The sequence below is a fragment of the Salmo trutta genome, unplaced genomic scaffold, assembly GCF_901001165.1.
Source record: "Salmo trutta unplaced genomic scaffold, fSalTru1.1, whole genome shotgun sequence".
In the NCBI taxonomy this organism is placed as follows: Eukaryota; Metazoa; Chordata; class Actinopteri; order Salmoniformes; family Salmonidae; genus Salmo; species Salmo trutta.
Window position 1 is genome coordinate 4,383 of NW_021823347.1, and position 15,618 is coordinate 20,000.

At 46.3% G+C, this 15,618-nt stretch overlaps 1 protein-coding gene across 1 annotated transcript in view; it reads left to right on the top strand.

Moving 5' to 3' along the window:
* Positions 1–325: 325 nt before the first annotated feature.
* The window catches only part of LOC115190185 (platelet endothelial aggregation receptor 1-like), a 33,047-nt gene continuing 17,754 nt past the window's right edge, over positions 326–15,618 (top strand). The window contains exons 1-3 of the mRNA XM_029748670.1: positions 326–708; positions 1,805–2,017; positions 10,927–11,101. Coding sequence (XP_029604530.1) covers positions 326–708; positions 1,805–2,017; positions 10,927–11,101 — 771 coding nt within the window. The remainder of the gene's footprint in view (positions 709–1,804; positions 2,018–10,926; positions 11,102–15,618) is intronic.

Sequence of the window (15,618 nt, forward strand, 5' to 3'; positions counted from 1 at the left end):
ACATGGGTCCATTGTTGTACAGTAACAGGTGTATGAAGCTGGAGAACATGGCTCCATTGGTGTACAGTAACAGGTGTATGAAGCTGTATGGAGAACATGGCTCCATTGGTGTACAGTAACAGGTGAATGAAGCTGGAGAACATGGCTCCATTGGTGTACAGTAACAGGTGAATGAAGCTGTATGGAGAACATGGCTCCATTGGTGTAGAGTAACAGGTGAATGAAGCTGGAGAACATGGGTCCATTGTTGTACAGTAACAGGTGTATGAAGCTGGAGAACATGGCTCCATTGGTGTACAGTAACAGGTGAATTAAGCTGGAGTACATGGCTCCATTGGTGTACAGTAACAGGTATATGAAGCTGGAGAACATGGGTCCATTGTTGTACAGTAACAGGTGTATGAAGCTGGAGAACATGGGTCCATTGTTGTACAATAACAGGTGTATAAAGCTGGAGTACATGGCTCCATTGGTGTACAGTAACAGGTATATGAAGCTGGAGGACATGGCTCCATTGGTGTACAGTAATAGGTGTATGAAGCTGGAGAACATGGCTCCATTGGTGTACAGTAACAGGTGTATGAAGCTGGAGAACATGGCTCCATTGCTGTACAGTAACAGGTGTATGAAGCTGGAGAACATGGCTCCATTGGTGTACAGTAACAGGTGTATGAAGCTGTATGGAGAACATGGCTCCATTGGTGTACAGTAACAGGTGAATGAAGCTGGAGAACATGGCTCCATTGGTGTACAGTAACAGGTGAATGAAGCTGTATGGAGAACATGGCTCCATTGGTGTAGAGTAACAGGTGAATGAAGCTGGAGAACATGGCTCCATTGGTGTACAGTAACAGGTGTATGAAGCTGGAGTACATGGCTCCATTGGTGTACAGTAACAGGTGAATGAAGCTGGAGAACATGGCTCCATTGGTGTACAGTAACAGGTGAATGAAGCTGGAAAACATGGCTCCATTGGTGTACAGTAACAGGTGTATGAAACTGGAGAACATGGCTCCATTGGTGTACAGTAACAGGTGTATGAAGCTGTATGGAGAACATACCGTTTGGGACTGGAATGGGATCAGCTCATTACTAGTATATCATGTTGGTGTGGAGATAATGAAGGTAACGTTGTAACCTGTAACCAGTGGAACAAATTGTTATGATAATGTATGATGGGAATGTACTGTAGGTCATGTGAGTTAGGGAGGTAGAACAGAGGCCATAGGGTTATGATAATGGGTAGTGGTAATGTACTGTAGGTCCTGTGAGTTAGGGAGGTGGAACAGAGGCCAGATGGTTATGATAATGGATAGTAGTAATGTACTGTAGGTCCTGTGAGTTAGGGAGGTGGAACAGAGGCCATAGGGTTATGATAATGGGTAGTGGTAATGTACTGTAGGTCCTGTGAGTTAGGGAGGTGGAACAGAGGCCAGATGGTTATGATAATGTATGATGGTAATGTACTGTAGGTCCTGTGAGTCAGGGAGGTGGAACAGAGGCCAGATGGTTATGATAATGTATGATGGTAATGTACTGCAGGTCCTGTGAGTTTTGGAGGTGGAACAGAGGCCAGATGGTTATGATAATGGATAGTGGTAATGTTTCTATGTGGTGTAATGAAAACTACACATGCCAGACTATTAACAACATGCTATCTCTCAACCCTTCTCTCACCCTCTCTCCCCCCCTCTCTCTCCCTCTCTGTCTCTCTCTCTCTTTCTCTCTCCTTTTATCTCCCTCTCTCCCTCCGTCTGTCTGCCCCCCTCTGTCTCCCCCCCTCTCCCCGTCTCTCTCTTTCCAGATGTCAGGAGGAGTGTCCAGGAGGGTCGTACGGTCCTCAGTGTGCACATAAGTGTGACTGTCAGAACAGAGCGAGGTGCTACCATGTCAACGGGGCCTGTCTGTGTGACGAGGGCTTCAAAGGTCCTAGCTGTCAGGACAGGTTCTGTCCCTCTGGACTGTATGGACTCATCTGTGATAAACACTGCCCCTGTAACGCCTCAAACACACTCAGGTACCGTCTATATGGACTCATCTGTGATAAATACTGTCTCTGTAACGCCTCAAACACACTCAGGTACCGTCTATATGGACTCATCTGTGATAAATACTGTCTCTGTAACACCTCAAACACACTCAGGTACCGTCTATACTGAATAATGCTGTTTTGAGATGAAGTAGTATTTCTTCAAACAGTGAAGGAGGATGATGAGGATGAGGAGGAGGAGGATGAAAGTTGGTAGATAAAAAGTCTCCTGATTATTTTATTGAACATTTATTTAACTAGTCAAGTCAGTTAAGAACAAATTCTTATTTTCAATGACAGGCTAGGAACAGTGGGTTTACTACCTTGTTCAGGGGCAGAATGACAGATTTTTACCTTGTCAGCTCGGGGGATTCAATCTAGCAACCTTTACAGTTACTGGCCCAACACTCTAACCACTAGACTACCTGCTGGTTACTGGCCCAACACTCTAACCACTAGACTACCTACTGGTTACTGGCCCAACACTCTAACCACTAGACTATCTGCTGGTTACTAGTCCAACACTCTAACCACTAGGCTACCTGCTGGTTACTGGTCCAACGCTCTAACAACTAGACTACGTGCTGGTTACTGGCCCAACGCTCTAACCACTAGACTACCTGATGGTTACTGGCCCAACGCTCTAACCACTAGGCTACCTTCTGGTTACTGGCCCAACACTCTAACCACTAGGCTACCTGCTGGTTTCTGGCCCAACACTCTAACCACTAGGCTACCTGCTGGTTACTGGCCCAACACTCTAACCACTAGGCTACCTGCTGGTTACTGGCCCAACACTCTAACCACTAGGCTACCTGCTGGTTACTGGCCCAACACTCTAACCACTAGGCTACCTGCTGGTTACTGGCCCAACGCTCTAACCACTAGACTACCTGCTGGTTACTGGTCCAACACTCTAACCACTAGGCTACCTGCTGGTTACTGTCCCAACACTCTAACCACTAGGCTACCTGCTGGTTACTAGTCCAACACTCTAACCACTAGGCGACCTGCTGGTTACTGGCCCAACACTCTAACCACTAGGCTACCTGCTGGTCACTGACCCAACGCTCTAACCACTAGGCAACCTGCTGGTTACTGGCCCAACACTCTAACCACTAGACTACCTGCTCTAACCACTAGGCTACCTACTGGTTACTGGCACAACGCTCTAACCACTAGGCTACCTGCTGGTTACTGTCCCAACTCTCTAACCACTAGACTACCTGCTGGTTACTGGTCCAACACTCTAACCACTAGGCTACCTGCTTGTTACTAGTCCAACACTCTAACCACTAGGCTACCTGCTGGTTACTGGCCCAACACTCTAACCACTAGGCTACCTGCTGGTTACTGGCCCAATGCTCTAACCACTAGACTACCTGCTGGTTACTGGTCCAACACTCTAACCACTAGGCTACCTGCTGGTTACTGGTCCAACACTCTAACCACGTGGCTACCTGCTGGTTACTGTCCCAACACTCTAACCACTAGACTACCTGCTGGTTACTGGTCCAACGCTCTAACCACTAGGCTACCTGCTGGTTAGTAGTCCAACGCTCTAACCACTAGGGTACCTGCTGGTTACTAGTCCAACACTCTAACCACTAGGCTACCTGCTGGTTACTGGCCCAACACTCTAACCACTAGGCTACCTGCTGGTTTACTGACCCAACGCTCTAACCACTAGGCTACCTGCTGGTTACTGGCCCAACACTCTAACCACTAGACTACCTGCTCTAACCACTAGGCTACCTACTGGTTACTGGCACAACGCTCTAACCACCAGGCTACCTGCTGGTTACTGTCCCAACTCTCTAACCACTAGACTACCTGCTGGTTACTGTCCCAACACTCTAACCACTAGGCTACCTGCTGGTTACTGTCCCAACTCTCTAACCACTAGACTATCTGCTGGTTACTAGTCCAACACTCTAACCACTAGGCTACCTGCTGGTTACTGGTCCAACACTCTAACCACTAGGCTACCTGCTGGTTACTAGTCCAACACTCTAACCAGTAGGCTACCTGCTGGTTACTGACCCAACGCTCTAACCACTAGGCTACCTGCTGGTTACTGGCCCAACACTCTAACCACTAGAATACCTGCTCTAACCACTAGGCTACCTACTGGTTACTGGCACAACGCTCTAACCACTAGGCTACCTGCTGGTTACTGTCCCAACTCTCTAACCACTAGACTACCTGCTGGTTACTGGTCCAACACTCTAACCACTAGGCTACCTGCTTGTTACTAGTCCAACACTCTAACCACTAGGCTACCTGCTGGTTACTGGCCCAAGACTCTAACCACTAGGCTACCTGCTGGTTACTGACCCAACGCTCTAACCACTAGACTACCTGCTGGTTACTGGTCCAACACTCTAACCACTAGGCTACCTGCTGGTTACTGTCCCAACACTCTAACCACTAGGCTACCTGCTGGTTACTGTCCCAACTCTCTAACCACTAGACTACCTGCTGGTTACTAGTCCAACACTCTAACCACTAGGCTACCTGCTGGTTACTGGTCCAACACTCTAACCACTAGGCTACCTGCTGGTTACTAGTCCAACACTCTAACCACTAGGCTACCTGCTGGTTACTGACCCAACGCTCTAACCACTAGGCTACCTGCTGGTTACTGGCCCAACACTCTAACCACTAGACTACCTGCTCTAACCACTAGGCTACCTACTGGTTACTGGCACAACGCTCTAACCACTAGGCTACCTGCTGGTTACTGTCCCAACTCTCTAACCACTAGACTACCTGCTGGTTACTTGTTTAACGCTCTAACCACTAGGCTACCTGCTGGTTACTGGCCCAACGCTCCAACCACTAGGCTACCTGATGGTTACTGGCCCAACACTCTAACCACTAGGCTACCTGCTGGTTACTGACCCAACGCTCTAACCACTAGACTACCTGCTGGTTACTGTCCCAACACTCTAACCACTAGACTACCTGCTGGTTACTGGTCCAACACTCTAACCACTAGACTATCTGCTGGTTACTAGTCCAACGCTCTAACCACTAGGCTACCTGCTGGTTACTGGTCCAACGCTCTAACCACTAGACTACCTGCTGGTTACTGGCCCAACGCTCTAACCACTAGACTACCTGATGGTTACTGGCCCAACGCTCTAACCACTAGGCTACCTTCTGGTTACTGGCCCAACACTCTAACCACTAGGCTACCTGCTGGTTTCTGGCCCAACACTCTAACCACTAGGCTACCTGCTGGTTACTGGCCCAACACTCTAACCACTAGGCTACCTGCTGGTTACTGGCCCAACGCTCTAACCACTAGACTACCTGCTGGTTACTGGTCCAACACTCTAACCACTAGGCTACCTGCTGGTTACTGTCCCAACACTCTAACCACTAGGCTACCTGCTGGTTACTGTCCCAACTCTCTAACCACTAGACTACCTGCTGGTTACTAGTCCAACACTCTAACCACTAGGCTACCTGCTGGTTACTGGTCCAACACTCTAACCACTAGGCTACCTGCTGGTTACTATTCCAACACTCTAACCACTAGGCTACCTGCTGGTTACTGGCCCAACACTCTAACCACTAGGCTACCTGCTGGTTACTGGCCCAACACTCTAACCACTAGACTACCTGCTCTAACCACTAGGCTACCTACTGGTTACTGGCACAACGCTCTAACCACTAGGCTACCTGCTGGTTACTGTCCCAACTCTCTAACCACTAGACTACCTGCTGGTTACTGGTCCAACACTCTAACCACTAGGCTACCTGCTTGTTACTAGTCCAACACTCTAACCACTAGACTACCTGCTGGTTACTGGTCCAACGCTCTAACCACTAGGCTACCTGCTGGTTAGTAGTCCAACGCTCTAACCACTAGGGTACCTGCTGGTTACTAGTCCAACACTCTAACCACTAGGCTACCTGCTGGTTACTGGCCCAACACTCTAACCACTAGACTACCTGCTCTAACCACTAGGCTACCTACTGGTTACTGGCACAACGCTCTAACCACTAGGCTACCTGCTGGTTACTGTCCCAACTCTCTAACCACTAGACTACCTGCTGGTTACTGGTCCAACACTCTAACCACTAGGCTACCTGCTGGTTTCTGGCCCAACACTCTAACCACTAGGCTACCTGCTGGTTACTGGCCCAACACTCTAACCACTAGGCTACCTGCTGGTTACTGGCCCAACACTCTAACCACTAGGCTACCTCCCGGTACTGTCCCAACACTCTAACCACTAGGCTACCTGCTGGTTACTGTCCCAACTCTCTAACCACTAGACTACCTGCTGGTTACTAGTCCAACACTCTAACCACTAGGCTACATGCTGGTTACTGGTCCAACACTCTAACCACTAGGCTACCTGCTGGTTACTGGCCCAACACTCTAACCACTAGGCTACCTGCTGGTTACTGTCCCAACACTCTAACCACTAGGCTACCTGCTGGTTACTGTCCCAACTCTCTAACCACTAGACTACCTGCTGGTTACTGGTCCAACACTCTAACCACTAGGCTACCTGCTTGTTACTAGTCCAACACTCTAACCACTAGACTACCTGCTGGTTACTGGTCCAACGCTCTAACCACTAGGCTACCTGCTGGTTAGTAGTCCAACGCTCTAACCACTAGGGTACCTGCTGGTTACTAGTCCAACACTCTAACCACTAGGCTACCTGCTGGTTACTGGCCCAACACTCTAACCACTAGACTACCTGCTCTAACCACTAGGCTACCTACTGGTTACTGGCACAACGCTCTAACCACTAGGCTACCTGCTGGTTACTGTCCCAACTCTCTAACCACTAGACTACCTGCTGGTTACTGGTCCAACACTCTAACCACTAGGCTACCTGCTGGTTTCTGGCCCAACACTCTAACCACTAGGCTACCTGCTGGTTACTGGCCCAACACTCTAACCACTAGGCTACCTGCTGGTTACTGACCCAACGCTCTAACCACTAGACTACCTGCTGGTTACTGTCCCAACACTCTAACCACTAGACTACCTGCTGGTTACTGGTCCAACACTCTAACCACTAGACTATCTGCTGGTTACTAGTCCAACGCTCTAACCACTAGGCTACCTGCTGGTTACTGGTCCAACGCTCTAACCACTAGACTACCTGCTGGTTACTGGCCCAACGCTCTAACCACTAGACTACCTGATGGTTACTGGCCCAACGCTCTAACCACTAGGCTACCTTCTGGTTACTGGCCCAACACTCTAACCACTAGGCTACCTGCTGGTTTCTGGCCCAACACTCTAACCACTAGGCTACCTGCTGGTTACTGGCCCAACACTCTAACCACTAGGCTACCTGCTGGTTACTGGCCCAACGCTCTAACCACTAGACTACCTGCTGGTTACTGGTCCAACACTCTAACCACTAGGCTACCTGCTGGTTACTGTCCCAACACTCTAACCACTAGGCTACCTGCTGGTTACTGTCCCAACTCTCTAACCACTAGACTACCTGCTGGTTACTAGTCCAACACTCTAACCACTAGGCTACCTGCTGGTTACTGGTCCAACACTCTAACCACTAGGCTACCTGCTGGTTACTATTCCAACACTCTAACCACTAGGCTACCTGCTGGTTACTGGCCCAACACTCTAACCACTAGGCTACCTGCTGGTTACTGGCCCAACACTCTAACCACTAGACTACCTGCTCTAACCACTAGGCTACCTACTGGTTACTGGCACAACGCTCTAACCACTAGGCTACCTGCTGGTTACTGTCCCAACTCTCTAACCACTAGACTACCTGCTGGTTACTGGTCCAACACTCTAACCACTAGGCTACCTGCTTGTTACTAGTCCAACACTCTAACCACTAGACTACCTGCTGGTTACTGGTCCAACGCTCTAACCACTAGGCTACCTGCTGGTTAGTAGTCCAACGCTCTAACCACTAGGGTACCTGCTGGTTACTAGTCCAACACTCTAACCACTAGGCTACCTGCTGGTTACTGGCCCAACACTCTAACCACTAGACTACCTGCTCTAACCACTAGGCTACCTACTGGTTACTGGCACAACGCTCTAACCACTAGGCTACCTGCTGGTTACTGTCCCAACTCTCTAACCACTAGACTACCTGCTGGTTACTGGTCCAACACTCTAACCACTAGGCTACCTGCTGGTTTCTGGCCCAACACTCTAACCACTAGGCTACCTGCTGGTTACTGGCCCAACACTCTAACCACTAGGCTACCTGCTGGTTACTGGCCCAACACTCTAACCACTAGGCTACCTCCCGGTACTGTCCCAACACTCTAACCACTAGGCTACCTGCTGGTTACTGTCCCAACTCTCTAACCACTAGACTACCTGCTGGTTACTAGTCCAACACTCTAACCACTAGGCTACATGCTGGTTACTGGTCCAACACTCTAACCACTAGGCTACCTGCTGGTTACTGGCCCAACACTCTAACCACTAGGCTACCTGCTGGTTACTGTCCCAACACTCTAACCACTAGGCTACCTGCTGGTTACTGTCCCAACTCTCTAACCACTAGACTACCTGCTGGTTACTGGTCCAACACTCTAACCACTAGGCTACCTGCTTGTTACTAGTCCAACACTCTAACCACTAGACTACCTGCTGGTTACTGGTCCAACGCTCTAACCACTAGGCTACCTGCTGGTTAGTAGTCCAACGCTCTAACCACTAGGGTACCTGCTGGTTACTAGTCCAACACTCTAACCACTAGGCTACCTGCTGGTTACTGGCCCAACACTCTAACCACTAGACTACCTGCTCTAACCACTAGGCTACCTACTGGTTACTGGCACAACGCTCTAACCACTAGGCTACCTGCTGGTTACTGTCCCAACTCTCTAACCACTAGACTACCTGCTGGTTACTGGTCCAACACTCTAACCACTAGGCTACCTGCTGGTTTCTGGCCCAACACTCTAACCACTAGGCTACCTGCTGGTTACTGGCCCAAGACTCTAACCACTAGGCTACCTGCTGGTTACTGGCCCAACACTCTAACCACTAGGCTACCTGCTGGTTACTGTCCCAACACTCTAACCACTAGGCTACCTGCTGGATACTGTCCCAACTCTCTAACCACTAGACTACCTGCTGGTTACTAGTCCAACACTCTAACCACTAGGCTACATGCTGGTTACTGGTCCAACACTCTAACCACTAGGCTACCTGCTGGTTACTAGTCCAACACTCTAACCACTAGGCTACCTGTTGGTTACTGGCCCAACACTCTAACCACTAGGCTACCTGCTGGTTACTGACCCAACGCTCTAACCACTAGGCTACCTGCTGGTTACTGGCCCAACACTCTAACCACTAGACTACCTGCTCTAACCACTAGGCTACCTACTGGTTACTGGCACAACGCTCTAACCACTAGGCTACCTGCTGGTTACTGTCCCAACTCTCTAACCACTAGACTACCTGCTGGTTACTGGCCCAACACTCTAACCACTAGGCTACCTGCTGGTTACTGACCCAACGCTCTAACCACTAGGCTACCTGCTGGTTCCTGGCCCAACGCTCTAACCACTAGACTACCTGCTGGTTACTGGCCCAACACTCTAACCACTAGGCTACCTGCTGGTTACTGGTCCAACACTCTAACCACTTGGCTACCTGCTGGTTACTGTCCCAACATTCTAACCACTAGGCTACCTGCTGGTTACTGGCCCAACACTCTAACCACTAGACTACCTGCTGGTTACTGGTCCAACGCTCTAACCACTAGGCTACCTGCTGGTTAGTAGTCCAACGCTCTAACCACTAGGGTACCTGCTGGTTACTGTCCCAACACTCTAACCACTAGGCTACCTGCTGGTTACTTGTTTAACGCTCTAACCACTAGGCTACCTGCTGGTTACTGGCCCAACGCTCCAACCACTAGGCTACCTGCTGGTTACTGGTCCAACACTCTAACCACTAGACTACCTGCTGGTTACTGGCCCAACGCTCTAACCACTAGGCTACCTGCTGGTTACTGGCCCAACGCTCTAACCACTAGACTACCTGCTGGTTACTGGCCCAACGCTCTAACCACTAGGCTACCTGCTGGTAACTGTCCCAACACTCTAACCACTAGACTACCTGCTGGTTACTGGCCCAACGCTCTAATCACTAGGCTACCTGCTGGTTACTGGCCCAACACTCTAACCACTAGGCTACCTGCTGGTTACTGGCCCAACGCTCTAACCACTAGACTACCTGCTGGTTACTGGCCCAACGCTCTAACCACTAGGCTACCTACCGCCCCAATTATACATTTGAGATCAATGTTTGTTTTTAATCGTGTGTTTCATAACATACAGAATCGCTACGTGTTTAGCAGGGCGGTTGGCACTGTCAAAAACAACCTATTTACAAAATAGTTTCCTTGAAAGAACAGTGGTCTGATGGCCCAACACCAGTAACACATCTCCTCTCCAATAGATCATGTTCATAGCTGTGTTAACATAAACATACCTGAGTTGGAAGTTGAAGGTTGTTCTGACTAAGAGGAATGACCCAGGTGTTGTTGGGGTGCTCTGCTAGACATTCAGCAGCCAGCCAGTACAGTCTCTGAGGACCTGAGGGAGATGTCTCTATTCTACTGTTCTTCTGCTGTACAGGTTCAACTATTCATGGATTCAGGTAGAAAGGGTTCTATAATGGAACCAATAAGGGTTCTTCAAAGGGTTCTCCTATGGGGACAGCTGAAGAACACCTGTAGGTTCTAGATATAACCTTTTTTTCTAAGAGTGTATCAGCAGACAGATAATCTATCATGAGCCTCCTCTCCTCTCCCCCTCTTTTTTCTTCTCCTCTCTTCTCCCCCTCTTTTTTCTTCTCTCCTCTCTCTCCTCTCCTCTCCTCTCTCTTCTTCTCTGTTCTTCATTCCCAGCTGCCATCCGTTGTCGGGGGAGTGTGGGTGTGCCGCAGGGTGGGCGGGCCTGTTCTGCAACGAGACCTGTCCGTCAGGTTACTATGGCGAGGGATGTAAGGAGGCGTGTGTGTGTACTAACGGAGCCGACTGTGAGGGCATCAGCGGAGCCTGCGTCTGTGCCCCCGGGTACATGGTGAGTAGATGGTGCAGGACACACTATACCCACTGTACACCTGTACTTAGGGAATGTTTTTATTTAACTTCTTAGGAAGCTTTATGACAGTAGTTGAAAGTGAAATGTGTCATTACTAATTGCTTAATGGATTTGAACTGTTTTTGTGTGGGTCGTCAGAACATAACTTCAGGTAAAACCCTGCCAAGCAGCAGACGGGGAAATAGACAGGCAGTCTTGGACTGGAGAGATGCAGTACAGCACCATACCAGACAGTTTACTATATTATATTATTATTACAGTACTATACTATTATACTGTATACACTATTATTATTACTGTACTATACTACTATACTGTATACACTATTATTATTACTGTACTATACTACTATACTGTATACACTATTATTATTACTGTACTATACTACTATACTGTATACACTAGTATTATTATTACTGTACTATACTACTATACTGTATACATTATTATTGTTATTACTATACTTTACAAAGCTTTAGTCTGTACCCCAAATGACACCCTATTCCCTATATAGTGGTACTACTATAGACCAGAGTCCTATTCCCTATATAGTAGTACTACTATAGACCAGAGCCCTATTCCCTATATAGTGGTACTACTATAGACCAGAGCCCTATTCCCTATATAGTGGTACTACTATAGACCAGAGCCCTATTCCCTATATAGTGGTACTACTATAGACCAGAGCCCTATTCCCTATATAGTGGTACTACTATAGACCAGACTCCTATTCCCTATATAGTGGTACTACTATAGACCAGAGCCCTATTCTCTATATAGTGGTACTACTATAGACCAGAGCCCTATTCCCTATATAGTGTATGTCACGGTTGCCGTAAAGATCGGACCAAGGTGCAGCGGGAACGTGTATACTCATCTTCAGAGGCAACGAGGAACAGCTGCCTCCAATTGAAGGTCAATCAACAAACCTTAAACATAGAAATAGAAAGACTAGACTGAACATAGAAATACACTAACCTAGAACATAGACCAAAAACCCCGGAACACTCTAAACAAACACCCCTCTTACATAATAACATAGCCCAACAAACCCCGAAACACTCTAAACAAACACCCCCCTGCCACGTCCTGACCAAACTACAATAACAAATAACCCCTTTACTGGTCAGGACGTGACAGTGTACTACTTTAGACCAGGGCCCTATTCCCTATATAGTGCACTACTTTTGACCAGAACCCATGACCACAAGTAGTGCACTATATGGCGAATATGGTGCCATTTGAGACGTACCCCATTATCTATGAGGTGAACTTTAATGAAGCATCATTTCCCCTTCACTCTGAGAGATGTACTGTAGATGTCAATGGAAGAGATGGTAGCTTTGAGATGTACTGTAGATGTCAATGGAAGAGATGGTAGCTTTGAGATGTACTGTAGATGTCAGTGGAAGAGATGGTAGCTTTGAGATGTACTGTAGATGTCAATGGAAGAGATGGTAGCTTTGAGATGTACTGTAGATATCACTGGAAGAGATGGTAGCTTTGAGATGGACTGTAGATGTCAATGGAAGAGATGGTAGCTTTGAGATGTACTGTAGATGTCACTGGAAGAGATGGTAGCTTTGAGATGTACTGTAGATGTCACTGGAAGAGATGGTAGCTTTGAGATGTATTGTAGATGTCAATGGAAGAGATGGTAGCTTTGAGATGTACTGTAGATGTCAATGGAAGAGATGGTAGCCTTGAGATGTACTGTAGATGTCAATGGAAGAGATGGTAGCTTTGAGATGTACTGTAGATGTCAGTGGAAGAGATGGTAGCTTTGAGATGTACTGCATATGTCAATGGAAGAGATGGTAGCTTTGAGATGTACTGTAGATGTCAGTGGAAGAGATGGTAGCTTTGAGATGTACTGTAGATGTCAATGGAAGAGATGGTAGCTTTGGGTGGGACTGTGATCAACCAGATGTACTTTATTTTATTTAACCTTTATTTAACCAGGAAGGGCACATTGAGATTTAAAATCTATTTTTCAAGAGCGTCCTGGCCAAGATAGGCAGCGCCAAGTCATTACAAAAATTACAGACAAACAACATGAACAACTACAAGTAATCTAGTAAAAACCATAGAATTAACAAAGAATATAACAAAATCAAAAACAGCAAATTAAAAAAAATTGACATGTCAGGGAATCAGTCTCAAAATCATTCATCAGTGATTTAAAAATACCAATCGGGACAAGTTCTTCCAGTTTAAAAGTATTTTGTAAGGCATTCCAAGACGATGGCGCAGAGTACATAAAAGCCCTTTTACCAAATTCAGTTCGGACATTTGGAACAGTTAGCAAGATAAAGTCCCGCGAACGAAGAGAGTACCCACCACATTTCTGAACAATAAAAATGCCCAAATAAAAAGGTAGTAAACCCAAAATGGCTTTGTAAATAAAAGTATACCAGTGACTGAGCCTACGAGTGACTAGAGAAGGCCAGCCAACCCTGGTATACAAAGTGCAGTGGTGCGTAAGGGTTTTGCAATTTAAAATAAATCTCAAAGTGCCATGGTAAAGGGTGTCATTGATCTCAAACACTGAGCGGAAGCATTCATATATAAAATATCCCCATAGTCTAGTAAAGGCATAAATGTAGCTGATACTAGCCTCCTTCTGGCTGCAAAAGAAAAACAAGCCTTATTCCTAAAATAAAATCCTAATTTCAGCTTCAATTTTTTTGTAAGTTGTTGAATATGCATTTTAAAAGAGAGGCCATCATCAATCAAAATTCCAAGATATTTATATGAGGTTACAACCTCAATCTCCTTGCCCCTGACAGGTAGTAATAGGTGAAAGGTTCAGAGGTCTATTTCTTGCTTTAGAAAACACCAGTAGTTTAGTTTTGTCAGTATTGAGGATAAGCTTCAATTGAGACAAGGTATGTTGAACAGTATTAAAAGCAGTTTGCAAGTTCTGGAAAGCTTTTGTAAGAGATGAAGCACAACAGTAAATAACAGTATCATCAGCATAAAAATGAAGTTGTGCATTTTGGACATTTTTGTCTAAATTATTTATATAAATAGTGAATAAGAGAGGACCAAGTACAGAGCCTTGGGGCACACTATTTAAGACAGACAATTTAACAGACCTAAGCCCATCAAATTGAGTGCACTGAGTTCTATCAGACAGATAGTTAACAAACCATGCAACTGCATGCTCTGAAAGACCTACACTCAACAATCTCTGCCTTAGTATAGCATGATCAACTGTATCAAAAGCCTTAGAGAGATCAATAAAAAGTGAGACACAATGCTGTTTTTTGTCAAGAGCTTCAGTGATATCATTTAAAACCTTCATGGCTGCTGTAATTGTGCTATGCTTCTTCCTGAAACCCGATTGGTACATTGATAAAATAGAGTTAGTATATAAAAACTCTTTTAGCTGGTCACTCACAAGGGTTTCAAGTATTTTCACCAGGGGTGACAGCTTTGAGATTGGCCTATAATTATTTAAAAGAGTTGGATCTCCCCCTTTTAAAAGTGGCAGGACAAATGCTGATTTCCAGATCTTTGGAATTTCATTACATTCCAGGGTTAGATGAAACAGATATGCAAGTGGTTCAGCTATGAAATCAGCTGCCAGATTTAAAAAGCAGGGATCCAAAAGATCAGGACCTGCAGGCTTTCTCTGATCTAAGGATTTCAGGGCCTTATGTACCACCTGCACTGAGAATGGCAAAAAGCTAAACGTTTGACCAGCTCTCACTGGTTCATCCACACAAGGTTGTACAGAGGCAGAGGACACTGAATCAAACAGTCTACCAGATGATACAAAGTGCTCATTGAAACAATTCAGCATTTCAGTTTTGTCATATATAGCAACAGAGTCCTTCAATACACATGACGGTAATTCATTAACATTACTGTTACCAGACATAGACTTAATAGCCTTCCAAAACTTTCTAGGGTCATTCAGGTTATCAGTGGTAACAGACATAAAATATTCAGACTTGGCCTTCCTGAGAAGAGAAGAACACTTGTTTCGTAACTGCCTAAAAACAAGCCAATCAGCATCAGAACACGATTTCCTTGCTTTAGCCCAGGCTAGATTACGGTCGTGAACAATGCAAGAAAGCTCAGACGAAAACCATGGATTATCCCTCCCTTTAACCTTGAACCTGCGGAATGGAGCATGTCTGTTTACTATTTGGAGAAAACCATCATGAAAGAATTTCCAGGCAGTTTCCACATCAGGGATAAGCTCAATCTTGCTCCAGTCAAAATAAAACAAATCATGAAAGAAAGCCTGCTCAATGAAACACTTCAGATTTCTCTTACGAATAAAACGCAGGTTAGACTTAGAAATCTTAGTATTTCTAATAACAACAACAGCACAAAAATCATTACAAAAAACACCAACCGCAGAATATTTATGTGGAACATTTGTCAATATCAAATCAAACAGGGTAGATTTATCTGGGCATTTTAGATTAGGGCGAGTGGGTGAGTTAATCAACTGGGTAAGATTCATAGAATTACAAAACATT